The following is a 26,022-nucleotide window of genomic DNA, read 5'->3' as shown; positions in this document are numbered from 1 at the left end:
TTACAATGCAAACATTTGTAATCAAAAATAAATATAAAGTGAGCACTGTACACTTTGTATTCTGTGTTGTAATTTAAATCAATATATTTGAAAATGTAGACACCATCCAAAAATATTTAAATAAATCATATTCTATAATTATTTAACAGTGCGATTAATCGTGATTAATTTTTTTAATCGCGTGATTAATCGTGATTAATTTTTTAAATCGCTTCACAGCCCTACCAGCAACACTACTGGTGGGGAAAATTCCCCCTCTTATCCTCACCCCATGCTGCTGAAATCAGCTCTTCTTCACTAGGGAAGAACTGGATCCACCAAACTCAGTCAATTGTACGTTTAATCAGATGACTTTCCTAGAGATATTAAACCGTTAATTGTGATAATTAATAGGTTCCCCCCCCAGCACTGTAATCCTAAACATGGGAACATACACAGCTGGAACCAAGGGTAATGTGAAAAAACAAACAACTAATCATAGGCACAGCTACACGTAGTCATTTCATCTTGTAAGCCATGCCATAGGTTTGAGTGGCTTCTTCAATTTTCATGGCATATTGATGCATGCCTAATAATTTCTGTAAGCTTTTGACATGTTCAAGATTATAGTAGTCATTTGCCAGCATATACATACCAACGCTTTGCATTTTCATTTTTTTAAAGAACAAATGTATTGTACCATGTAAATATTACCATATTGCAGCTGTTAGCAGAATTGCACAATGTCAGCAGAGTTGCACATTCATTGGTTTAGCTGTCTTGCAATACTGTTTAGTTCTGAAAACTAGAAAAAAGCGCAAATCATATTTTGCATGTACACTATTCTACAGTGTAATATTATAATTTACTGCACCAATTTGTATCACCAACAAGTTTGTATAAAACAATTGTTTTTTATTGTTATTCACAATCAAGTATCAATGTGCATACATATAGATTCAAGGCTCCCCATTTGTTCGGATTTCGTTCTAATTTCAGCAGCCAGGAAATCTTGCTCTATTAAGCTTGCTATATTCAATATAAAATAGCAATAATAGGAGTTTAAACATTAAGGAGTGCTACCGTGCCATGAAAACAAAAGGGGAACCTGGCATGAATCTCAGAACAACATATACTCTTCAAAAATAAATGTGTCAAATCTGATTTTTATATACTTAAAATATCTGTACATAGGTTTTCATGTGAGAGCACTAATCTGTATAAAATCCATCTCATCCCTTTTGTCCAGCCAACTAAATTTACGCTACTTCCTTAGCTTTTTCATTGCACAGTATATTCAGAGCTCTGTTTAACAATATAATTTAAGATTATTTAATTGCATCACATTGCAATGTTCAGTTTCTCACACAACAAAAGAATCACTCAGTTACCTTTTCAATGGACTATACTCTACCATTCAAGAAAACAAACTTAAAAACAATAAAGTAGCAGCATCATCATGCAAAATACCCTTGGAAACCAACGTTCAATAATCACAAAGACATTTTGTATTCACAAGCTTTTTCGTTTGAGCATTTTGAAGGATTTGGCTAGCGTTACGTAACTGCACTGCGAAGAGAGCACTGATCATTACATGGAAATTAACAGCTTTCTGAAAGGGACATGACACCGAGTTCAGGAGGAAAAAATCACTTGGTTACTCTCAAACACCTTTATATTTCAAAATTCAGTAGCTTCTTTCTTGCTTTTTTGTTTTATTTTATTTTAAAATCAACAGTTTATGAACCTACCAAAACTTAGCTAGCCACCTGTTTTGATTAATTTTGGCAGAATAAACCACTCATTGTAAGGCATTTCAGTCATGGTGAACTTCTGGAGAAGACTAGCCAATAGTTTCAATTCACTAAGCTGTTTTGTACGAACTGAAGTCTGCCAACTATTTATATTCTGAACACAACTGATGTTCAAAGCAGCAGTAATGGTATTAATACAATAAAAGAGGAGGGTTAAAGAAATGTGATTTCACAAGTGTTCATGTAAAAGCATATAGGGTCTGCAACAAATTCAATGCTAAGATCAAAATAAATGGAAATCATATAATACATAAGCTATTTTAAGGGGAGCCCTTTTACATGAAGTCATCAACGATACAACAATGAACACAAAAATCTTAGATTCCTCAATAAAGCACATATAGAATTCTGTTCTGATGGCAGAGATGATGCAGCATTCACACATGTTTAACGATCTGACACTCCAACATGCAGCCACTGTGGGTGCCTTTATGAATCTTTCACATAGACTGATACCAAGTTATGGGCATTGCTGTTCTTCTGCTGTCTGAATAGCTGACCCTTTGATAATGAAACTGAGGGCTAACGTTTTGGCAGGGTCTTGATTAGTTATGCAGGTTTTGGTTTCACAGGGTCATAACTGGCAATGTCTGCTGCCAGATAACAGCCAAAGCAGGACAAACTGGATTCCTATCATAGACCAGAGTGGTGGGCTCAGTCCAGAGACCCCACCACAGTCTGACGAATCTTCCTGTTGGCAAGAAAACGAGATAGTTCAGCATTAGTTGACATTAACTCTCCAATGAAATAATCTACATTTTAGCCTGTCACTTGTTGAACTACATTGCAGGATGGATTTTGGTCTCAAATACATTGTTTTCCCTAAAATGCCATTAAAAATATTCTTGGAGGCAACAATCTGAATTTTTAAATAAAATGTGATAGAAGGTACACCTAGAATACCCTTGTAAAAACAAAGACAAATACTCACAGACTCACTGTGTCACCATAAAAAATGCAGGATGCGTGCGCATTCAGATGAGAAATAACTTGTGAAACTACTAGTGAGCCCTACATCACTCTGTTTATCTGGCCTAATTAATTCTTTGCATTGACAATACTGTTTTTTTTTTTCAAACACCACTTTACTGCAAGGAGAGATGGAAGAGCAGTGAAATCTTTGTGGTAAGACAAGGGAGCCTATTTCAAAAATTAGCCATTCCCAGTACTCTGTGGGCACGCCTTCAGAAGGAGTGTACTCTGCCAGACCAAATATCGCTATATTCAAGTGCTAGAACCAAATCTTGCACTGACTTACTGAATACCCTGTGAAAACTCCAAAGACTTGCTCTTCAGGTCTGGCCAAGCTAGACACCACCATTATGTTCTCCAATTCTGGGGCTGGCTAGGAGCTCTAACTAGCACCAGCTGATAATGGCCCACAAGGGCTCCTTATGCCAACCAGGGATCATAGTTCTTGGACTGCACCATCCCTCCAGCCCCTTCCTCCCCCCCAGAGACGCCCCTAAATTGCCTGTGGTTTAACTTTCATGGATGAAATATTTAAAATATTTGTAGATGTGTAATCTACACACCTTCTGGGTGTGGTGTTCTGTCCCATCTAGTGGCACCAAGACCATTTAGAGAGAGAGAGACTGAGTCTGCTCTATAGCCTTAGCTAACAGCCATGTGGCTTTTGGCTCATGCGCTAAGCTCCAGAGGTCCCAGGTTCGATCCTGCCCGCCGATGACCGGAGTCTGTCAGTGTAACAGATATCCTTAGGATCACAGCCCTAACTCCTGATTTGGCTGAGATGCACTTGATGCACTGGAGGCAGGGGGTAACTAAGGTGGGTTTATGGCACCCTTATGGTTCCTCAAGTCTCCAGGCTGATGTAATTTATGCCTGGCTACCCAGGGACCAGTAGGTGCTCCAGCCATGGTCTCCCCCGCCCCCCAATCAGTACCACCTGAGGATTTCCTCTTATGCCAGAGAGATTCTCAGGTAGCTGGGTAAGTCAGCTTACAGACCTATGCATCACCCCAGCAGGCAAAGCTTTTAGATTTTGCAGTGGTTTTATTCTGTATCAAGGTGAGAAGGAGCCATGCTCTCTTTATTCATGCTCTCTGTCTACCTTCTGAAATATCTCACCACAGATGGAATAAGTTATATCTGGATCCTGCAAAATGAAATGCTCAGAGTATACCGATTGGAAAGCTTATTATTCAGTGTTGGAAATGCACTGAAAGCCTGATCTGTGCTGTAGAAGACAAACAAAGACACAGCCCCTGCCTCTAGATCTTAGAACTACGTTTGCTGGGCCAAACTCGCAGCTAATGTAATCTGGTTTAGCTCCATTGAAGCTACTTTGATTTAGACAACCTGAGGGTTTGGCCCATTGTATTATGTCCAGACTTATGGGGTTTGGCAACTCCAGTAACACATAACTAAAATAAACTTCAACCGAAGCTTTCGTCCTAAACTTGGCTCCTCCCAAGGTTCCCTGCAAAGATTTCTCCATCCTAGACCCCAATTTTCTCTGCCCAAAGAGCCACTCGCTTATATCACGGTGGAGTTAATGAGCCACACCTGTCACAGTCAGTCAGCAACTATCAGCCACCATTTCCCTGCAGGGTCCTAAGTCCTCTTACCAGTGTAGGTACCCATGAAACTAGCCACTCGTATTACAAGAACCATCAAAAGGCCTGGTTTTAAAAAATCTTTAATCTGCATATGGAGTGTTTTAGCCATTATCAACCTAAAAAGTTGATTTGCAATAACACTTGTCAGACAGATTTTAAAACCTCTCTCTGGAAAATCAAGGAGTTATTTCAGAGGGGAAGATGGGAGGTCCTGTGTTTTTTTCACTGCTCCAAGAGGTTAAACTGCCACGACAAGGCAGGTTAGTGGAAGACCAGGGATATTTTTTTTTATAAGTATTCAAGTGCTTCTAAAATCGTTACATCGTTCTCTTGCAAAGAAAATGTCTCGCGTTTGCTTCTGTTCTTTACCAGCGGCAGACTACTCCTTTCATTTGTCAGCTTCAGTTCTAATAGTTTGAGATTTTGTTTGTTGATTGTACCCTAGAAGTTCAAAACTCCAAAGGTTGCTGGTCAACAAATAAGTCACGAGTGTACTCTGTTGCATACGTTTCTTCCTTAAAGTGAGCACCATTAGAAAGGCCATTATCAGTGATGGTTTCTTCTGATGTGGGTTCATCAACAAACAATACTCTATAGCACATTTCTGATACTTAGTCTCACATCACTGAAACGCTGCAAAGGAGGTATATCCCAAGAAATGGTTTACGCTATTGATAAGTTTGAAAGTTTGAGATCTTTAAGTACAGAATGAGGGTGTCTGCAGCTGGACATTGAAAGGAAGGGGCACAACTCACTTCTTAGATAAAGCACATAGTAAAGCCAGGGGCTTAAAGCAAAACTGGGTATAATATGAAGAGGAATGTGTCAGATTTAGTGAAAATAGCATCTGGTTAGGATACTGGTGAACTAGGTGGATGTCCACCTGTAGGAGTTACTCAGTATTCAGTTTTTCCTTCACCTTTGTATTAGCGCAGATGGCTGGGAAGATCACACTGATAACTGAACCCTTTCATAGTTAGATATCCTTGACGTGTTGTAGCTTTCCATTGTCTATATGAGAATCATGAATAATATGCACTATTCTGGCACATTACATTAACGGTGCTGCACCTGCCAGATTGAAAAATACGGTATTTTGACTGCATGCCACTTCCGTTTCAGATAGTCTCACTGTCTGAGAGAAGTGGAAGATGGCTCAGAAACTGTGGGGTAACAAAATCTCAGGCAGAAGAGAGTATATAAGACACCCTTACCATGCTTGGATGAGTTCGGCAGTACAAGTCTAAAAACATATAAGATGTATCTATTTTTTTAAAAATTAGTGAGCTTTTACTCTTTTGGGTTTTGCAGGTTGTTTCTGACTTAAATCATTTGGAGTTTCTGAGCCTAAGAACCAACTCATAGAGGAGCACGTATCTTCACAGGTTTGCTCATGACAATTCCTGAAGACATCTTCTGTGGGACTCAGATAGCTTTTTCTGCCCTAATCAAAGGTGGATTATCCATGATAAGGAAGAAATCAGTGATACTGATTTAAATTATTTGTGTTTTTTTCCCCAACAATGTGTATTGTAAGTGGCAAGGTTCCTATGTGCTGTAACTGTGTAGATATGGGAAACAATCAAGGCTGACGAAAGAGAGGTGAGAGGAGGAATAAGCGAGAGACTGATTCTATTCTGATTTACACGTAAGGGGTGGCACCACTGAAACTAATGGAATCACACCAGTAAAAAAATGGTGTGAGAGCAGAATCAGACTCAGTGAAGCTGTTTTCCCTCACTCACCAACTCTGCTAAAGGAACGTAGTTGTTCTGGAATTTTCTGTGAACCTTCATCCCAAGATTCCTTGTATAAGTGCATCCATAAGATTAAAACATAATGATGAAGAATCTCTGAGTCATGGCAATCTCTGTTATTTTCCCCCAAGTATTAGTTTTAGATCAGTTGATAGCAAGCTGCTTCCATACTCCTTTTCCTGCTCCAGAACACGGCTGGATAACCTTTTCAAATCATTTAACTTCATGGAAGGCTGCCTGGAACTTCTCTTTCTTTCACAATCATTCTGTTATTTACAAACAATTTTCACACACTTCTTCCCATCTGCCAGCACTGTCAGACACTGGAGCTGTTCTTTTCCAATTCATAACACTACTCAGTCCTGAATCAGGATGTTTTAACTGGGACATTTTTTCTCTGTTACTAATCATTTGTAGCATAGGTTTTCCCTCACCACCAAGAATCCTTTTTTGCCATTTTCTTTCCCTGCTAGCAGTGTGAGCGTTCCTGTAGTCAAAAATCACTTGCCAGTTCGCCTCGACATCAAGGGTTGAGAGGAAAGAGTGGGAAGAGAGACAAATCAAAACACTATTTCCCCTAGTTCGGCAGTCCTACCACAATAACTTGACGTAGGCTTATTTTCTGGCTATACAGTACCATCCTAATTTAGTATCTTCATGTTAGCAGTCAATGTTTTTACATAGCCACACATTTACATCAAAGTAAATGTATCAAAATCTACTGGGGGACAGCATGAGCTGTCAAAGAAATGTGTAAATACTTGCTACCCCTTCAGAAGCACACTACAACTAAATTTAACTTCATGTTATAAAATATTATTATTATGATGATTAATTAGTTGTATTGCACTAGCACTGAGGACCCCCCGTCATGGACCAGGACCCCATTGTGTTAGGTGCTATATAAACACACAACAAAAATGAAGTTCCCTGCTCCAAAGAGCTTACAATCTTGACCTTTTAACATATATAGAAGACACTTTGAAAGCTGCATGTTGTAAGGAAAGCTCCTTGATTCAGCAAAGGACAACTGAGTTTGAGGTCCATTCTTGGTCACACGTAAACGTTGGGCTATTTTCTGCCACTAGATGGAGCCATAATTCCTATATGTACTACTTTCAGATTGTCCTGATCAAGAAGTCCTGTATTAAGATGGGTAGACTATATGCCTTTTTTTGGAAAACAGTTGTGTCACCTCACTCACCCTGGCTATCGAAAGTTTTTTTGGTGCAATATTAGTGACCTTTCTTGTGATGCCTGATGTGTTGATCATTTCACTGGTAGCCCATTTCACAAATGAAATATTCAATTTAGTCCAGTCCTGCAACATGTTAAGCAGTCTCACAGCACCCACTGGCTTCGATGGGAGTCGAGAGAGCTCAGTATCTTACAGGAGTGCTCTGACCCTTGCATGTCGTTTTCCTTTTTTTTTTTTTGTTATTGTTATTTTTTAAAAGCAACCAAGTACAAGTCCATAACAGGGATAACCCCTTTTGCTGTGCCCTCCCGAAAAGAAGACAAAAAGAAAGCTATAATTCATTAACCAGATTGTCACTGGTGTAAACCAGTTTGGTTTCTGTGACTTTAACAGAGCTATATAGATTTACACCAGATGAGAGCCTGACCCAAATTCACAGAATTATTAAGGGCTGGACTGAGGAACAAAAAGTTAACTTTGCATCTTGCCTAGTTTCCATCTACTGCTGCTGAGAATCCATCTGTTGAAGTTGTGTTGTAAGGTTTTGCTTCCATGGGAGTTTTGGAATGCCGACACTGGATTGGGCCCTTGGCAATTTAATTTATGGGCAGATTCTGCTAACCTTATGAATGATTAGTACCTTAATTGATTTAAATAAAGCTACTTATAGAGGAAGGCACTACTCAATGTGAATAAAGATGTCAGAATCTGGTCTTCATGTTTTACATGGGGCTGATGTTGGAGAGGAACTTTAATTCTTCCTCCCAATCTTGAACTGCACCTATTCAACTTCCTATGTTTACTAGTCATGAGACTGTTTAGTACAGAGGTGGGCAAACTACGGCACATCCAGCCAGTGGGACCGTTCTGCCTGGCCCCTGAGCTCCTGGCCCGGGAGGCTAGCCCAGGTGCAATGCTCTGTGCAGCGGGGCTGTGAGCTCCTGGGGCAGCGCAGCTGCAGAGGCATGCCGCAAGCCACCGGTGCTCCAGGCAGCGTGGTAAGGGAGCAGGGAGCAGGGGAGGGGGGTTGGATAGAGGGTAGAGGAGTTCGGGGGGTGGTCAGGGGCCGGGGGTGTGGATAGGGGTGAGGGCGGTCAGAGGGTGGGGAACAGGGGGCTTGAATGGGGGCAGGGGTTCCGGGGGAGGTCAGGGAGAAGGGGTGGTTGGATGGGGCAGGGGTCCCGGGGGCGGGGAGGCAGTCAGGAAGGGGTTCTGGGGATGGTCAGGGAGCTGGGAGGGGGGAGATGGAGAAGGGGCCCCAGGGGAGCAGTCAGGAATGAGAGGAGGGGTTGGATGGGGCGGCAGGGGGCAGTCAGGGGCGGGGTTCTGGGGACGGTCAGGGAGCTGGGGGGGGGAAGATGGAGAAGGGGCCCCAGGGGGGCAGTCAGGAATGAGAGAAGGGGTTGGATGGGGCAGCAGGGGGTAGTCGGGGTGGGAGTTCCTGGGGCGGTCAGGGAACAGGGGGGTTGAATGGGGGAGGTCAGGGAGAAGGGGTGGTTGGATGAGGCAGGGGTCCCGGGGGGGCCATCAGGGGGCGAGAAGCGGGGGGCAGATAGGGTGCGGGGGCCGGGCAATGCCTGGCTGGTTGGGATGGCACAGCCTCCCCTAACTTGCCCTCCATACAATTTCTGAAACCCGATAAGGCCCTCAGGCCAAAAAGTTTGCCCGCCCCTGGTTTAATACGTTATGTGAAGCTCAGAAAAAAACAGCTATCAAACTAAGCATGAAGTTTTTTTATTGACGTCCAAGTGATTTAGCTTTTTCCAACACTAAAGGCAGTAAAGAAGATGAACTCTTACAACTGATTTGTTTTAGTTTTTTTTTTACCTAGTTATAAATATCACCCTGTCACCATAACTCTATATACTTAACCTTTCAAAAAATTATCTAAAACATTGCTGAAAATATTTTTAGAACACTTAGAAACAAATTTAATGTATCTACTGTAATTTAACATTGAAACTTAATTCCCATCATAATATAATGATTCTCTTTGTTTTTTTCATTGTTAGCTTTACAATAATAGTCATGGTAGCATCTCCCTCTAGTGGTCTGCTGAGAAGTTATACCAATACTGCTATCTATATTCTGACACTCTTCCACTGTACGAGGAACATGCTTTATGATGTTACTCAGATCATCGGTTCTTTGGTATATTAGCAATAATGGGAGCTCAGAGTTTCCAAACTAATAAACATAACATGGAGACAAAGATTGAGCTTTCTTTATGAACCCTGATGTCTCCATACACTAGTGTTCTAGACTCATAGTGCTGAATCTTGTGTTCTGAAACATATATCAATATTTTTATTAGAAACAAAAGTTCTCTTGTATCTTTATTAGCCAATGACACTGTGTTTTGCTGGATATTAGGTTAAAAAAAGTAAACAGTATTTTTTTTTTATTCCTAATAACAAGCAATGAGTGTTATTATTTTGATCATCAACCTCTGTATGGACTTGGTGACACTGTGAACTTCTCCTAATGTTCTCCACAGCAATGATTTTGGCAAACCCTAAAGACAGCATTCAGTTATGCCATGTATAGTTTTAGATTTGCAGGAACTGTAGTCTCTTCCAACTACTTTGTACCTCTGCTTATTTCTATGCAGAAAGTTTGTCCTAGATGTCTTCCTCATTTTCATCTTTACCAGGAGCATAGGAAGCAATAAACATTTTGAAGGGCTAGCATGGAAGGTAATGACAGCGATATGAAAGAAGCTCAAATATTGCAGCTCTACAAAGCGGGCAGGTTCCTGACTCTATGGGGGCGATCCCCACAGTTCTATTAATTCTGATTTACAAGGCTCTGGGCAAGGCTTTTTAATTTTTCCTTAAATTGCTACAGGAATTTGTTCCGGATTGCTGTTTTGGGGACCCATTTCATTTCATTTTCTTTCGTGGGCTTAGTTAGTAAAAAAGATTGTTACTCTTTTATGCAAAGAACAAAAACAAAACAAAACAAAAATTAGAGAAAGTAACTGACCATCCACACCATATGAAAACTTGCAGAAAAATGAAGGTAGGAGCGGACATCATGGCAGAGGCACGACTCGTTGTGCATATAGGCTGATCCTATTAATAACGGGCAAAGTAGCAAGTAGAGGAAAGGAAAGAAAACACAGAAAAAAAAGACATACAAGATGAGATTTCATGCAGTTTGCTGGCAGTTAGCAGAGTTAATGTGAAAGCATCCACTCAAGAGCAAATAAACTTAACCAAAATATTCCACTGTTACAGAGAACACATGACTTACACACCAATTAGCACATCAAGCTAGTGAGCAAGAGTTGTACTTTCACACACAATAACACCTGGATTGTCATCTGTTGGAAAAGTTCATACGATTAGGACTGTTTTTCAGTCCCTGTGGAAGCCAATTGTTTTGCATTTGCTGATCAAAAGGAAAGTTTTTTTTTTAACATAATACTTTGTTTGCGAACACAAGAGGGTTTGAAAGAAAATCAATTTACCCCCCAAGGCTTAGGCTGTGTAAGCATCATGAACATCTGAGACATTACATCTCCTTGGATTTAGCTATATCAAGACTCAGCACACTGTAACAACAGGATCAAACAGTGGCACTGGCAATTGCTTTTACAAAACCATTTGTCTGGTCCTCTTGGTTGAAAATAAGCCCTCTAGATTTCTGGCTACTAAATAAAGGAAGGACAGGTTTAGGAATATAGACAGGTATTCAACATGAAACAATGAATAGTTCCTAAAAAAAAGTAAAAATTTACTACTAAATTGCCTTCTGCAAATTCTGCAAACCCTTCATAGATATTAACTCATTTGGTGTAAAAAATCTACAGTTTTGGGGTCAAATGCTTCGAAATGCCAAGTACCCTCAATACCCACTGTCTTCACTGAAGGCTGGAGAGCTCTCTTCACCTTGCATGATTGGGCCCTGAGAGAAGACAGCATTATGGACAAGGAGTAACCACTGCGATTTGCATTTTTAGATAACACACAGTTCAACAACCTATCAGTTAAGATTTGACATAACATTTTCGATTGCTTTTCTCTATTTCATACAGTATTTAAAAATGAAAGCGAAAAGGCTAACAAATTATCCCTCTATTTTTTCTTCACTGCAGAATGGATTTGTATTCCTAAGAGGCATGACATCCTGAAATAGAATGCTTTAAGGTCCAGATTTTTAAAGGCATTTAGGTGTCTAGCTGCCTTTAAAAATCTGGCCCTAAGTATCTTTTCAGTATTCAGAAATACCAATGAACAAAGCTTATAGATTAGAGAAATAACCAGGATAACCATCTGAGTGCTTCCCAGAGCCATGGGGGAATTGTCTTTGGCACCATCATGTGCAGAGCACTAGATTTCTTGACTTATTACTACTGCCAGGAATCATGTGTGAAAGTGCGGTGTTTACAAGAAAGGCAGATAAGAAAGCAGCTGTTAATTTTATGTTAATCATGGAACATTTGAAATAAAGTGACTATGGTTCAGAGTGAACAGTATGTTTAATGAGAGATAGGTTACATAATCAGATGTCAGGTACACTAAAACGTAGATTTTATTGTTGTTCTGAAACATCTCCTATAACTGCTTTTACATGGAAAGACACTATCTCAGAATCTTAATGCCTTAAGAGTTCAACCTTACCGCATTATCGTTATCAAAGCAGACATCAGGCCCCTTTCTGTATCTGGGCTGCTTCACCATTTCACAAGGATTTGGCCCTTCATCTGATCTTTGGCTAAGGAATGTAACATTCTTTTCCTGTGTACAACACATTAGCAGCAGCAGCAACATTTATTTTTTATTTTTACTATCACAAGCAGTTTAAGTGGTGTCAAATACTTATGGCCTCGTTCGTGACACATACTTTGCCAGCCATGGCTTTGTGATGACGTTGGTTGCATCACATTAACCGCCCACTGTTACTGTTCCCTATTAAAGAAAATGGAATTAATAGAAACCAAATATGCTTTGTTTTGACTTGAGCAAGACTTTTGATACTGTCTCACATGACCTTCTCATAAACAAACTAGGGAAATGCAACCTAGATGGAGCTACTATAAGGTGGGTGCATAACTGGCTAGAAGACCGTTCCCAGAGAGTAGTTATCAGTGATTCACAGTCAAGGGCATAGCGAGTGGGGTCCCACAGGGATCAGTTCTGGGTCTGGTTCTGTTCAATATCTTTGTCAATAATGTAGATAATGGCATAGAGAGTACACTTATAAAGTTTGTGGATGATACCAAACGGGGAGAGATTGCAAGGAGGATTAGATTAAAATTCAAAATGAGCTGGGCAAACTGGAGAAATGATCTGAAGTAAATAGGATGAAATTCAATAAGGACAAATGCAAAGTACTCCACTTAGGAAGGAACAATCAGTTGCATACATTCAAAATGGGAAATGACTACCTAGGAAGGAGTACTGTGGAATGGGATCTGGGGGTCAGAGTGGATCACAAGGTAAATATGAGTGAACAGTGTAACACTGTTGCAAAAAAAAATAAAAATAAAGAAACATCATTCGGGGATGTATTAGCAGGAGTGTTGTTAAAGCAAGACACAAGAAGGAATTAGTACACTCTACTCTGTACTGATTAGGCCTCAACTGGAGTATTGTGTCCAGTTCTGGGTGCCACATTTCAGAAAAGATGTGGACAAATTGGAGAAAGTCCAGAGAAGAACAACAAAAATGATTAAAGGTCTAGAAAATATGACCTCTGAGGGAAGATTGAAAAAATTGGATTTGTTTAGTCTGGAGAAGAGAATACCGTCAGAGGACATGACAATTTTCAAGTAAATAAAAGGTTGTTATAAGGAGGAAGGAGAAAATAGGACAAGAAGCAATGGGCTTAAATTGCAGCAAAGGAGGTTTAGGTTGGACATTAGGAAAAACTTCCTAACTGTCAGGGTGTTTAAGCACTGGAATAAATTGCCTCAGGAGGTTGTGGAATCTCCATCATTGGAGATTTTTAAGAGCAGGTTAGACAAACACCTGTCAGGGATGGTCTAGATAATACTTAGTCCTGCCATGAGTGCATGGGACTGGATTAGATGACCTCTTGAGGTCTCTTCCAGTCCTACGATTCAATGACTTATAGGATAACCTTCCAGTGCTCCTAATGAAGATAATAAAGATACACACCGCAAGACTGTGTATGGGGAAAAAAAGCTAATCTAAAACCAGAATGCTTTACTACAACGATAGGAGGGGTTCTCCTATCACTATAGTTAATCCTTCTTTCCAAAAGGTGGTAGCTAGGTCAACACAAGAATTCTTGTCTATGCAGCAGCTTAGGTTGGCTTAACTATGTCTCAGAGGTGTGGATTTTCAGATCCCTGAGAGATGTAGCTACGGCAATGTAAATTTTCAGTGTAGACCAGCCCACAGTAAGGGACAAAGATTTTCTTTGGGTTTCAGCTTTAGAGTGCAAGGGGAAACAGATGAAATGGCATACTCAGGGTCACTCGTCAGATCAATGGCAGAAACAGGAATAGGACCCAGGTCTCCTGAAACCTGGGTAGTGCCCTATCCACTGAGTCATTCTGCCTCATACAGACTGGGACAATTCGATGCCCTGATGCAAGCCCCCTGGACACACCATGGAACTGGATCGTAAGGTTAATATTTCACTTTTGCAACTGTCCCAATGCAAGACAAGGCACAATCCAGTTTACTGTATTCAGGATGCAAGATGGCATGGGATTTGGTCTTAAGCCTAAAATGTTAAAAAATAAATAAATGAAAAGACAACATACGGTCAATTTCTTCCCTAATTTACATCTTAGCAGTATCCACCCACCCACTGATGGTGGTTTATATGTGATGAGATTTATGTCATGGGAGAAAGGAGAGTAAGAAACAGGGATGATAACTTAAAAGGCCATCAACATTAGCATATCCCTACCAGACAGCAGGAAGCGGAACCTAATAAACACCTACAGATGAATAGAACTTAAAGGTCATCCCTCCTATCTCTGTGCTGTCATGCTACATCTGCATTTCACAATGGGCCCTGGTTATGAAAAAGAAAGCTTGGCTTACTGCAGCTCAGGTGAATAATACATATAGCAATTCATTTAGTGAAAAATTAGACCAGCCCGCTGGTCAAGCTTTCATCTACTGCCCCTAGCCCTGTGAAGTAAAATGCACCATGGGAAAGTTGCCCCGTTTCTTATTAAACTTGCTTTATTTTGTGCAGCAGGCCCTGTACATAACCTGTAGACAGTACCTGTAGTTAATCAAACTGACATGGAGCCAAGCCGGTCAGAGTAGCAGCCTACATTTACCTGGTGCTACATGGGCCACTGATGCTGCTTCCGCTGATGTAACCTCCCTTTCATCTGAAGTGCAGGCAGAATTCCAGTGTTGTAATTAATGTGATACTTAATGTATCATTTTTGCCGAGGGATTTCCATCATCTTCACCATAAGCAGCTTTATCATCAGGTACAGGAGTAGCAATGCTTTTATAGGGATTTGCAAATCTCTCCTCATGGACCTCCTTGCAGGTCAGGAATATGTATTTCTGGCAGCAATATTTTTCTACTGTCTGGATTAATCAGTCAGATTCTGGCCCCTTGCCTCAACACCCGAACGCCACTTCAGTGTGCATAAGGGCCAAAAAGAGTGCAAGGAGAATTCCCCTGGCACAGTATATGCTGTCCTATGCTGCTCCTGTCACTATTGCATATGGGATGTGTTTACCAGGGATGGAGATGAGAAGGAGTAGCTATAGTCCTGAGCAGCCCATAGACAACAGGGGGAAAGCTGCCATAATTTAGAATAGTGCGCTGGAGGCTAGAGGGAACTTGTGCAAAGTGCTCTACATTAGAGCCCTGCATGGGCCTATTTTTTAAGTCTCATTCCCATCCCATCCCGCAATACCCATTCCCAGCCGCTCCTGCATTGTTTCTTTCATTTTTATCGTGCTCCCACCTGGAAAAAGCCATAGATCCTGAAAATCCCACAAGCGAGACAGATTCCCCCATGTTACTAACAAAACAAAACAAAAACCAACCAAACAGAAAGACGGTTGGTTAGTATATTTTATGTATATATATAAACGAAATTCAGACAACTTTTACAATTAGAAGAATAAATCAAATATTGCTTAAACCATATAAAATACTTTAACTCCTGTTATAATAGATATCAAATCTCTTTCTATCCCTCGCTTAAATTTAAGTATTAAAGCCTTTATTTAAAAAAAAAGAGAAACTTGCTTTACATTGCTGAAATTCTATTTATGACACACCAACGAGAGATTTGGTGTTTTCCACAAATTACTGCAGCCTAGGTTTTTTGCCCACCCAATCCCGCAACGAAGTACATTTTACCCGCTATTATGGCAGCTGGTCCTGCAGGAGCCGTGGGATCCCAGTCCCGTTGCAAGACTCTGCTCTATACTTTGCTTGTGTTCCCTGCTCTGTGTCTCCTGCAGTCTATGAAGAAGCCCCCTGGGTGGCAAACAGAGGAACTGCAGCCTCCATGGCCAGAACAGCTCCAGCCCCAGCAGAATGACCTATGGGCAACAGGTGATTTTGCACCCTGCAGTATGTCAGGCACATTAGACAGATGTTATATGTATTGGTGAAGCCTGGTCCCATTACCCCTGCCTTGGGCTGTGCCTTCTGGCTTGTGCGTCTCAGCAGAGGCATTTCTCTTTATCCAGTCAGCTCTACTAAGAATGGCTGCAGACCCCAGAGCACCCAATACACGTGAACAGGGGCTTTTCACTTCTTACTCTCTCCCCGTGATTTGGGGAGAGAAACTAGCAGGTAGCATGTAACTGTTAAGCTCTGGCCTCTCCCCTTCTATTTCTTCAGGTCAGTCATCAAGTGGTGTGACAAACTGAGGGGCTTGGGATGCACCTTTTGGTCCTCTGCAGAAAGGCTGCTCCCTGCAAATTGCACCAATAGCAGGATACTATGACAACAGGCCATTATATACTTCAGTGATGGCTGCCCTGACCGACTGACAAGTCATTCCAGTGCACGGGCTTCAGAAGATTTTGCCTGGTAACACAGTCTGGGAACAGGTATTAAGACCAGCATATCAAATATATGCACATAAAAATTCTGAACACTTTGAAATGATTCCTATTTAGTCCATGCTATGTTTGTTGTATACAAAATGTATCTGATAATCATCTGCTGACTCAGATACCACAGTGATGTGTGTCACAGAAATGTATATAAATAGGCATATTTCTCCAAATCCTGTCCTAATATTTGGTCAACAAACATCAGTTTATGCTACTAGAAGTTCTGACTTTAAAGGATACCCGGCTTTTCTGCTTGCATCAATGGCTTTGGGTCGCAGGAGCGGCACATCCGTTGGCTGTCACTAATTATAAATACTAGATTGGTGTGTGAAAGCTTTTCTGCATGATAAAGTCTGAAAAAGAAACACAACTCTAGTTAAAAAAAGCAACAATATATCTTCAGGGGCTTGTCACATTCACTAATGATATCACAGGTAACACAACTTTATAGATTGAACTAGACTGCTATACAAGGGACAGCTGGTCTTTTTTAAGAATAGCAAGGGCCATTCAAGGGGAAATTTTGTAATCTTTATTGACAGGAGTGTTGTTCTACATTAGAGCAGATGCTCTGATTAAAAAATGGAAAAAGGGCACCGAGTGACCTTATACCACTAAGCAGCAAGTTGCATGCTGCTAAATCAGTAACTCCACTAAGTAGTGAAACCAGTTCAGCTACAATTTCTCTACTGCCAATGTGGTGTGAAAAGAAAAGCCACTCTAAACAGGATAGGAAATGAGGGTTTAATATGAGTAGTGAGAATACTGACATCTTTAGAAATCCAAATGAGCCTTTTCAGTTAGAATATAATGTATTTGAGTACATCACATCTCTATTCAATACAGTGTTTCTTAGACACTATAGTTAAGAGAATTTATGCACTTGGCTTATTTTCAGGTGTTTATACTGTATACTTAGACAGCTAGATGGAGGGATAGATAGGTGTAAATAAGCATCCAAGTGAGCTGAGAAATAATGTAAAACTCAGCGACAAAGAGAATATTTTCTAATTGCTGAAGAAAAGCTTTTATGTTGCTCTGAATTTAGAGAGCTATTTATTTGTAACTGGCTTCCTGACACACTTTTGTGCACATCTAACAAAAACAGGCAAAATGTATTCTTTGGTGTAAGTGGACAAAACTTCAGTGACCTCAGTGGAGTTTATCCCAATGGCTAAATTTGAACCAACAACTCCTTCAGGTCATCTGTAATTTTACAAATGACTCATCCACACTAGTTGACCATTTTAGGGGCCCAAACATATCTTCTGATTAAATCAATGAAAGAGAATCTCTGAGGATGGCTCTGTTTCTGTCCATAGCAGCACCATTCTACCCTTTATGGAATTCAGTATTTGACCCTGTGCTGTGATTGTGTCCAATTCCTTGTGTGTACGTTGCTGGACTGAAATACCCTATGAAACATTTTCCAGGTGTTCAAGGCTTGGCTGTTTATAGCAGTTCTGTTGTCTCCAACACTTTCAGAAATTGCTAATAACTGTCAGCCCTTGTTTCTGTAGGCTCTGGCATGAGGCACGGTATTGTGTGTAAGGTTATTATACTCCAGGGGAAGGGTGAGCAGAGACTACATGTGGGCAAATATAAAGAGAAGCAGTAAGCATAAAAGCATGCTTACTTTTTGGCATGGAGTGGAGGAACCAAGGCTTGACACACTTGCACATCCACTCCAATATTCAAGAGTGCCAGATTAAAAAACAGAACAAAGTGGCATGGAGGAGACGAGGGTTTAAATACAATTCTCATCATGCTAATGAGGTGCTTAGCTCTGTGTTTCCCACTCTTACTTCTCTCGCTTGCTATTGCACAGCCAGAAACGTTCTCTTTAATACAGGATCAGGTACTCTGTGCTGGTGATCATTTCTTACCTTGTACACTTACATCACTTGTGCCATATCTGTGCTGTGCTATAACACACCCTAAATGTCCTCTTTTTTTATCCATTTGTAGCTTAATGTTTGTTTAAGGATTTTAAACTGAATTATCACAAATCTGTCTACACGGAGATCTTCAAATGGCTTCTTTTTTTTGAACAGGTTAATTATATGGTAATTTTTATAATCTTTCACTTTAGAAAATCTGTCAATCTAATAATTTAGGATAGAAGAAATTTTTGAGTCTCCCAAACTATACTGAGATTGTAACATCTTTAATGAAAGCAGCAGCAGCGCTACTGGACAACTCAAGGCAAAATATCAAGAAGCTGATCAACACTTTAACATTATCTGCATTTAAATTGATAATGGAATGCACAAAAAAACCTCTCAGTTCTGAATATCTTTGCTAGAACTAAAGAATTTCAATTAATAAATTAGAAAAAAAATACAGTGAAAAAAATTAGGAATAAAATGTATTAAACACCAATTATCCTACTAAAATATACGTGGAGACAGTCCCATACAACAGAAAAACACAACTTGGGGTAAAATAATTCTGTGCACTATTATTGCTGTTTCAATCTGTACAAATACACACATATACATTCTGTCATGTATGTACTACACTACACATATGTATGTATATCTTTATCTTTCTTAGATACATTTGATAAGGTTATGACACAGTATAGTTTATCCTTCAGACAGTAAAGTAATTACCTACTTCTAAGATTAATATGCACAAAAAAGACTCCTCTTTACATTTTGTATTCAAAGTTGAAAGTTTACCTGGAACAGTTTATACAGTCTACGATCCCACCAAAGGATTTATCATCATTTTCAAAGAAATACTGAGTTTGCTCAGTAATGCAGCTCTGTTTGGATAGGATAGTAGCGTAATCCTCATCATCTGCTTCCGCTGAGGAGAAAGAAAAAACAGAAACATTTTCAGCTCATATAGTGGAGTGAGCAGAATTTGGCTGGCACCTGGATTCTTATCTTCTAGTTCATTCAAAGTTGACCCTTTAACAAACCTGAGTCTTGACTTACCTGCCTCAAGGAAACGTGGAAAAGTCAGGCCCAAAAACAGCTGTTGCAAGATAGACCTGAGCACAGAAAAATAATTTTGTAATGAAATAGTTATTTACCTCTCCTTTAAACATAGCTTTGCTAATATGGGAGCCCTGATTGTTTGCAGGAGACCCTAAATACCACTGGGATAAAAATAATGGTTAATAACAACAGCAACAACATAGCTTAATTGCACTTATACCAACTAATATGAATGTGTTTCTTTAATATCTTACATTTTGTCAGTCACCCTCTTCTTCCCCTTCAGCTACTGTCCCACATTATCTTTTTACTTGACAATCAATATTCAGTGCCCCTTTAACCCATAATTCAGCTAGCAGAGATGCTGAAGAGCAGTTTAATTGTCATCCTTTAAGATCTCCACAGAATGTTAAACAGGAATCCTGAGATATCTCTCACATTCAAACCAATTAGGATGCCTTAAATGACAATAGTCATACATAGCTCTAAGGGGCTTCCGGTACTTTCCACTGATTAAGCCTCACAACCCTCCTGTGAGGCAGATAAATGCTGGAGTATTCTAACCATTTCATATAAAAGTCATCTCTGTGCTGGCAACTTGTATTTCTATCTCCACTTCTGCACTTCAGCCGATCCCTGTCATTTCTTCCTCAATGCTGCGAAATAATTAAGCTTAACTCGGATAACGCTAAGCCCTTATTTTTCTGCGTTCGTGCCCACATCACTCCTATTTCAATTATTGGAACCTCCTCCTCTCTGGTTCGTCTGTCATCCACAATGCCCAACCCCTCCTACCATAACCACTACAATTAGATTCCTTCCATCATCACTCCCTCTCTTTGAATCCCTCCCCCAGCTCCTTCTTCATTAACTTTAAACTTCTTGTCCTCACCTTCCAGGCCTTACTTCTGCCATCAGATCTGTCCTAGTCTATTATTGTGGCACCCTACTCCCCCATATATTCTACTACTCATAAATGCCAGTCTTGATGAACCTTTAATCTGCTTCTTCCACAGCCTCATATATTTTTTAATAAAATATATCTGCCAGTTATTTCTGTGGCTAGGGCTCTGCAATACTGCATCAAACATTGGGTTTGTTTACATAACATCAGGACTGGGATTGCTGCATGGGCCATCTGCTTGTCTGTAAGGATGAAGAGAAACCTCATGTCATTCAACAGTGACTCTGCTGGCTGACCCAGAAGGAAGTCCCCATCAAGCCCTTTTTAGCTTGAAAGAAAGTGATCATGGAATTCACTGAGGATGAGAGAGAGAGGAAGCCTGAAAAAATGGGGAAGAGCCTCAAAGTTTCCCAGAATGCAGAGGACAGAAGATATTTATTTAACTGATTCCTCATGCTCCCCAAAAAAGCTTTGAAAATTGTCACTCACTATCCTATTCCAAATTTTTGCCCGAAACATAACAGTTATCCTTAACCCAGCTTCTCCTATTTCTCTGCATTTGCTTTCACTAGCTGCCTTGCTGAAATGCACTCTGATCGGCCCTTTCTATTCCACTTCCCTAATGGCCTCTCAGCCTGCTTGTGGCCTAGATTCCATTTCAAAAATTTCCAATGAAAGCACTTTCTTGTGGCGCTTTCAACTGAAACTCTGTGGAAAACAAGACCCAAGTCTAAATTGAGTCCAGACCTCTGAGTTTGATTTGAACACTGATAACCCAAATTTCTCTGTTTGAGTAGAGCTTAGGTTTCATCCCTGGATCATTTCCCATCTCTGGTTTTGAGGTTCATTTTTGTTCCAGAAAACAAAGATCTTAACTGTTCCTGTTAACTAAATGTAACCAATAATAAAAACAAATATCTAAAGTCTTCATAGTGCCATCTGTGAGACAACTGCTCTCTATATATTTGTTCAGCTGTGATATATTGCAATGCTTACCTCCAAATAGTGTAAATTACCTACTATTGTGCTATAGAATATGCACCACAAAACTTTATCATGAAGGATAGATAATCTCAGAGGGTAAAATTCACACCAGTGCAGAAGGCCTGCCTGACGCCGACCATATCACTTAAGTCCAAATTAAATTTTTGCCGCATGGTTTTGGTATCACAGGGGTGCTTAATCTGTAGAGGGCTGAATTTAATTATATATGCATTATGAAACTAGCAAAACAATTTTTGTGGCTATTGCTAATTACTGCACGGATTTAATTCCAAAATGAGACAACCCTGTGGTGTGGAGTTTTAGATCAGTTTCTATATTTATTCGGTATTGTGTTTAGCTAAAGATAGTAACCATTAAAACAGTTAAGAGGTGAAATCCTGACTCCACTGAAGTCAATCCCAAAATTCTCATTGAGTTCAAGAGAACCAGGATTTCATCCAATAGGTCTAAAAGTTAAAATTGACTGCCATTTCCTCTTCCCTGTTCTGTGATAGTCTCTAAGGTATATGTTGCTGGAACATTACCCAAAGTTCTTTTTGTTCTTGCAGAGGAAATATAGTTTTGTTGTTTAAATTGAGCAAAGGAAAAAAAATGGAAACAAGCTGTTATACTATATTGTTTTATATGTGGCTTCTTCCTTGAAACAGTATCACTAGTTTATAGTATCTTTGATAAAAAGACAATGAACAAAACCAACCGATTCTTTCAATGAGCAACTTTCAGTGAATTACACTACCAAACAATGCATTTTAATGGCATCTGGTGTTCTGAAATAGGACTTGCTTATGTTTTCCAATAGATGCCCTTATGTGCCTAACAAAACGATTCAGTGACACCTCAAAAACTGACTCGTTCTCAACCTACTTGCTTAATAATGCACTTGAAAAAGAACAATATAGTGAGTTATGAATCGAACAAGTCCCTCTGAAAGCTGCATGTCAGCAACCTAGATTAAAGATGATTCAACCCAAACCAACTCCTGCACCCACGCATGCTCAATGTAGATTGAGAACAGAGAATTACAAAGTCTGGGAAGTCTCATTTTGATTTAAGATCAATAAAATGAAGTTTCCAAGGAGTCTGGGGAGGTTACTAAAAATGTTCACTGTCTGAGGCTGCAGAAGTAGTACCAGCCCTTAAGACTCCAGAACAGCTCCTAGGAACTGAAGAGTCTGTTATTATCATACATAGACACTACAGAAAGAAGAAACTAATTGTTGCCAAATACATTTTCTTTTTGCTGAACTCTTAATTATGACTTTGGTATAAACATTACCAGAATATTTGAACTTACCAGGCGGCTGCAGAGGCCCACCATCCGACATGCAAAATTTCCGCTACTGTAGGCTACAAAATGAAGTATAAAGATTGCACCATTAGTACAAGTATCTGCACATAGGTAAGGGGAATGCTGATAACTTGGCAAGCGGATACTAACTACGTATGCAGAACGAAGACCAGCTCCTTGCTTTGGTTCTTCTTCAGGATCACACACAGACTGATAGTCGTAAGACTTGTTAAAGGCATATAAGGACATGTTAATGAGGTTTCGCATCAGGTCAGGGTCAATCTCACCAAAGAATCGTCCAATCTGGTGCAGAAAATTGTAAAAAAGATGAGTTTAAACACTTCTAAGCTGATGTCACATGATAAATGATATACATATAATTTACATATTCTGATCAATGATGCTGAATTCAAAGAAGGTATAAATCCTATAATTCTTACTATGGGATAATGGTGATAAATTACAAAAGTCTTTCATTTTATGTTCATTTTGCATTTACTTTACATTCTCTAAAATAATAAATTGTTTTCCAGACCTACTCAGGCAAAACTCTAAATGACTTCAGGGGAAGTTTGGCCTGATTTATAGCTGCATGATTTGGTTCATTGTTATTATTATAAAACCCATAAGGGACTCATTTTTCACAGGGGCATCAACCTGACTATTTCCATATCTACTCTGAGTGTTTAGTTTTTTTTCCTTATGAATAAATGACTGCACATGCAATATTTTAGGTGCAAACTCCAAGGCCATTTTTGAATGTTCGACTCTTGATGTAATTAGATGGTAGTTTGCGTTTCCCCCTAATGTTTGTACTCATTCCATCAACAGTTACCCAAATCTGTTCACATGCTATCTCAGTATATCCTATATGGTGCTTACCTCATTTTTTCTAGGTGGAAAAAGGTGGAAACAACCAAAAGATGCTTCTGTGGCATATTTACAACTTTACCATATAATTCCTGAATTAGGAATTCTGGAAAAGTAGGCTGCTGCACCCCACCACATGGGGAGCCACCATCTTCTCCAGAGATCAAAATTTCCCATGCTCTGGCTTTCCAGCTGAACTGGGATCTTACCTTCCATTACATAACTGACTATAGTTGTGTCACATTAAACAACAGCTATTGCACTGCAACGTTGCACTGTGATGTCATAACACCAAGACACGATGATGGTGATGATAATATGTTGCAGTCTCATGAAATGGATTCTTTATGCAATAATTCTTCAGTGTAACAATTAGATTTGATAAAAAATGTTTCATAGGAACTTTTTTTTTTTTTGATGAAAAATGGCTTTTTGATTAAATGGACATTTTCCACAACTGAAAACCAAAATATTTTTTTTTTTGACAGAAGCTCTAAAAAGTACTGGAAAAAAATTCATTTTTTTCATAGAAAAAATATAACATCTTCATGTTCTCATACATTAACACAGAATAATTCTGTGCTCCAGGCACTTGCACTACATTGTCTCTATGTTTCAAGCAGTCTGTCTCAGGGAAACGATGCAAACTCTTCATCCCATTTCTTATTCACTCCCTTAAATCACTATAACCAGGGCCACCTTAGCGCAGGCCTAGACAGGTCAAGTCACTAGTAAGATAGTGATAAAAGCTACCAAATTATATGAAATTTGAGATTTGGCAAATTTTCTTTGTGGTTTGGAATGAGTCTGTGATTCATCACCTCAAACTCTGATAACCATGATTTAAATAAATGAAAGGAGGTCAATGAAGAGCCACACTCTGTCTTTGTATAGTGAACTTAGGTTAACAGGTCATTTTTAATTATAAACTCTCTCTGTCTTAATGGAGAAGTGAGTCAATCTCATGTTTAATTGCATGAATTTAAAAACACATATACCTGTTGGGTATATTCATCCTGATTTGACATCAAAAGAAATCCACCGTCATCAAGAACAACACAATCCAGGTGCTATTACAAGGGGGAAAAAAACGTATCTTTTTCAGGAAAGTTACAGAAAACGGTTCTCTTTCCAAGCAGCCAGACACAATCCCTGAGAAAAGGCTGACATTCAGCATTTCAGATATATCTTAAAATCAATGTGGCCTGGACTGGAGTGTCCCTTTTCAAAAGAAATCAGCTTTGCTACAAAGAATCTGCACGTTTAACCTAGTTTCCAACTCTCAAGATCTAGAGGTTTCATGTAAAACATTAGTATCTGGAGAACTTCACACTCATTGTTCCCTTGCTCTAGTAACTATTGTTTCACCCATTAACACCTGGGAAAGGTGTTTTCTGACTTTACCTCTGGTATTCAGAAAATATAAGTAGGGGAGACTATGTTCAGGACTCTAGGGCATGAGGCCAATAGCCTTGAATCCATAAGTGTTGTAAAATTTTGCTCAAGGGACCCACTTGTGGCTTAATTTTATGTAACTCGTTTTTGTAAATTATTTGTTCAGGATACTTAACTAGCCCTAAGAGTGCAATGTCCTTACAAAACCCCTTCATACATGGATCACAGCTCAGATAAAGGGATTGCAACTTTTGATTTGGTCTTAGGTCAGACTTAGAGACCATTCTGATTTGTAGCTTTTAGTGGTAGAAGTCTTTTAAAACAGCAAACCTGGGCTTTCTGCCTATAATTATTTTCACATTATTTACTTTATTTCGCTCTGTTTTTTTCACCCCCTTCAGATGATGAACCCCTTCTTCTCCAACTAGGGCACCAGTTCCACATAGAGCTAAGAGCCATTTTCTCTGCTGCTGTCCCAGTGGCATGGGTGGATTCCTGCAGGTGCCAGGTGCTGGGGTCAGAAAGTCCATTGATTAACTATAGAGCAGCGTTTCTCAAACTGGGGTCCGCACACAGACACCTGGGGGTCCCCAAGGGTACTCCGGGGGTCTGCGGGCCCTGCTGATCAACTCCTTCCCCTCTCTCCCTCAACTTCTCCCCCTCCCTCCCAGTGCCTCTGCATGCTGGGGAACAGCTGTTCAGCCGTGTGCAGGCGGTGCTGGGAGGGAGGGGGAGGAGCCAGAAAGAGGTGGGGAAGAGGAGGGGCAAGGGTGGAGTGGGGACGGGCAGAGGTGGGCTGGGGGTAGGGCTTTGGGGGAAGGGGTGGAGTGGGGGCGAGGCTTGGGGCAGAGCGGGGGTTTGGGGTTTAAAATTTTTTAAATTCAATTGGGGATCCTCGGGTTGCTAAAGTTTCAGAACCGCTGCTATAGAGCATACACTGATCTTCCTTTGGCCTGAGGATGTGGTGCTGCTGCCTGGGCCTGACAATTAGCCATAAATCCCACACCCAACAGTCATTCTCCCAACCCCACAAAAGAACTCACAGATGCCTCGATTGAGGAAGGCGCTTAAGCACACAAGAGAATTAGGAGTTCCTGGCAACATTAGGGGTCCTGAAGCTGTAAAATCATCACCCATTAGTGCTTCTAGGGCCACATGCCCCAAAATCCTGGCTCAGCAGGGGATGGAGGGAAGGCAGGCAGTGGAAAGCCTAGTATCCCCACACGCTGGAGGGTGCTGTGTGCACTATGGTAGAT

At 40.2% G+C, this 26,022-nt stretch overlaps 1 protein-coding gene across 5 annotated transcripts in view; it reads right to left on the bottom strand.

Moving 5' to 3' along the window:
• Nucleotides 1–979: 979 nt before the first annotated feature.
• The window catches only part of CACNA2D1 (calcium voltage-gated channel auxiliary subunit alpha2delta 1), a 658,640-nt gene continuing 633,597 nt past the window's right edge, over nucleotides 980–26,022 (bottom strand). For all 5 annotated transcript variants that reach the window (XM_026648660.2, XM_026648662.2, XM_026648663.2 and 2 more), the window contains 8 exons: nucleotides 24,370–24,441; nucleotides 22,652–22,804; nucleotides 22,508–22,560; nucleotides 19,302–19,357; nucleotides 19,041–19,170; nucleotides 16,597–16,709; nucleotides 11,956–12,038; nucleotides 980–2,484 (listed from right to left, as the gene is read on the bottom strand). In XM_026648660.2, coding sequence (XP_026504445.1) covers nucleotides 2,368–2,484; nucleotides 11,956–12,038; nucleotides 16,597–16,709; nucleotides 19,041–19,170; nucleotides 19,302–19,357; nucleotides 22,508–22,560; nucleotides 22,652–22,804; nucleotides 24,370–24,441 — 777 coding nt within the window. In that variant the 3' untranslated portion in view covers nucleotides 980–2,367. The remainder of the gene's footprint in view (nucleotides 2,485–11,955; nucleotides 12,039–16,596; nucleotides 16,710–19,040; nucleotides 19,171–19,301; nucleotides 19,358–22,507; nucleotides 22,561–22,651; nucleotides 22,805–24,369; nucleotides 24,442–26,022) is intronic.

Source organism: Terrapene carolina, unplaced genomic scaffold (genome assembly GCF_002925995.2).
Source record: "Terrapene carolina triunguis isolate 2854851 unplaced genomic scaffold, T_m_triunguis-2.0 Scaffold68, whole genome shotgun sequence".
Lineage (NCBI taxonomy): Eukaryota > Metazoa > Chordata > Testudines > Emydidae > Terrapene > Terrapene triunguis.
Note: the sequence above shows the minus strand (reverse complement) of the source record. Positions and strands in the feature narration are given on the sequence as shown.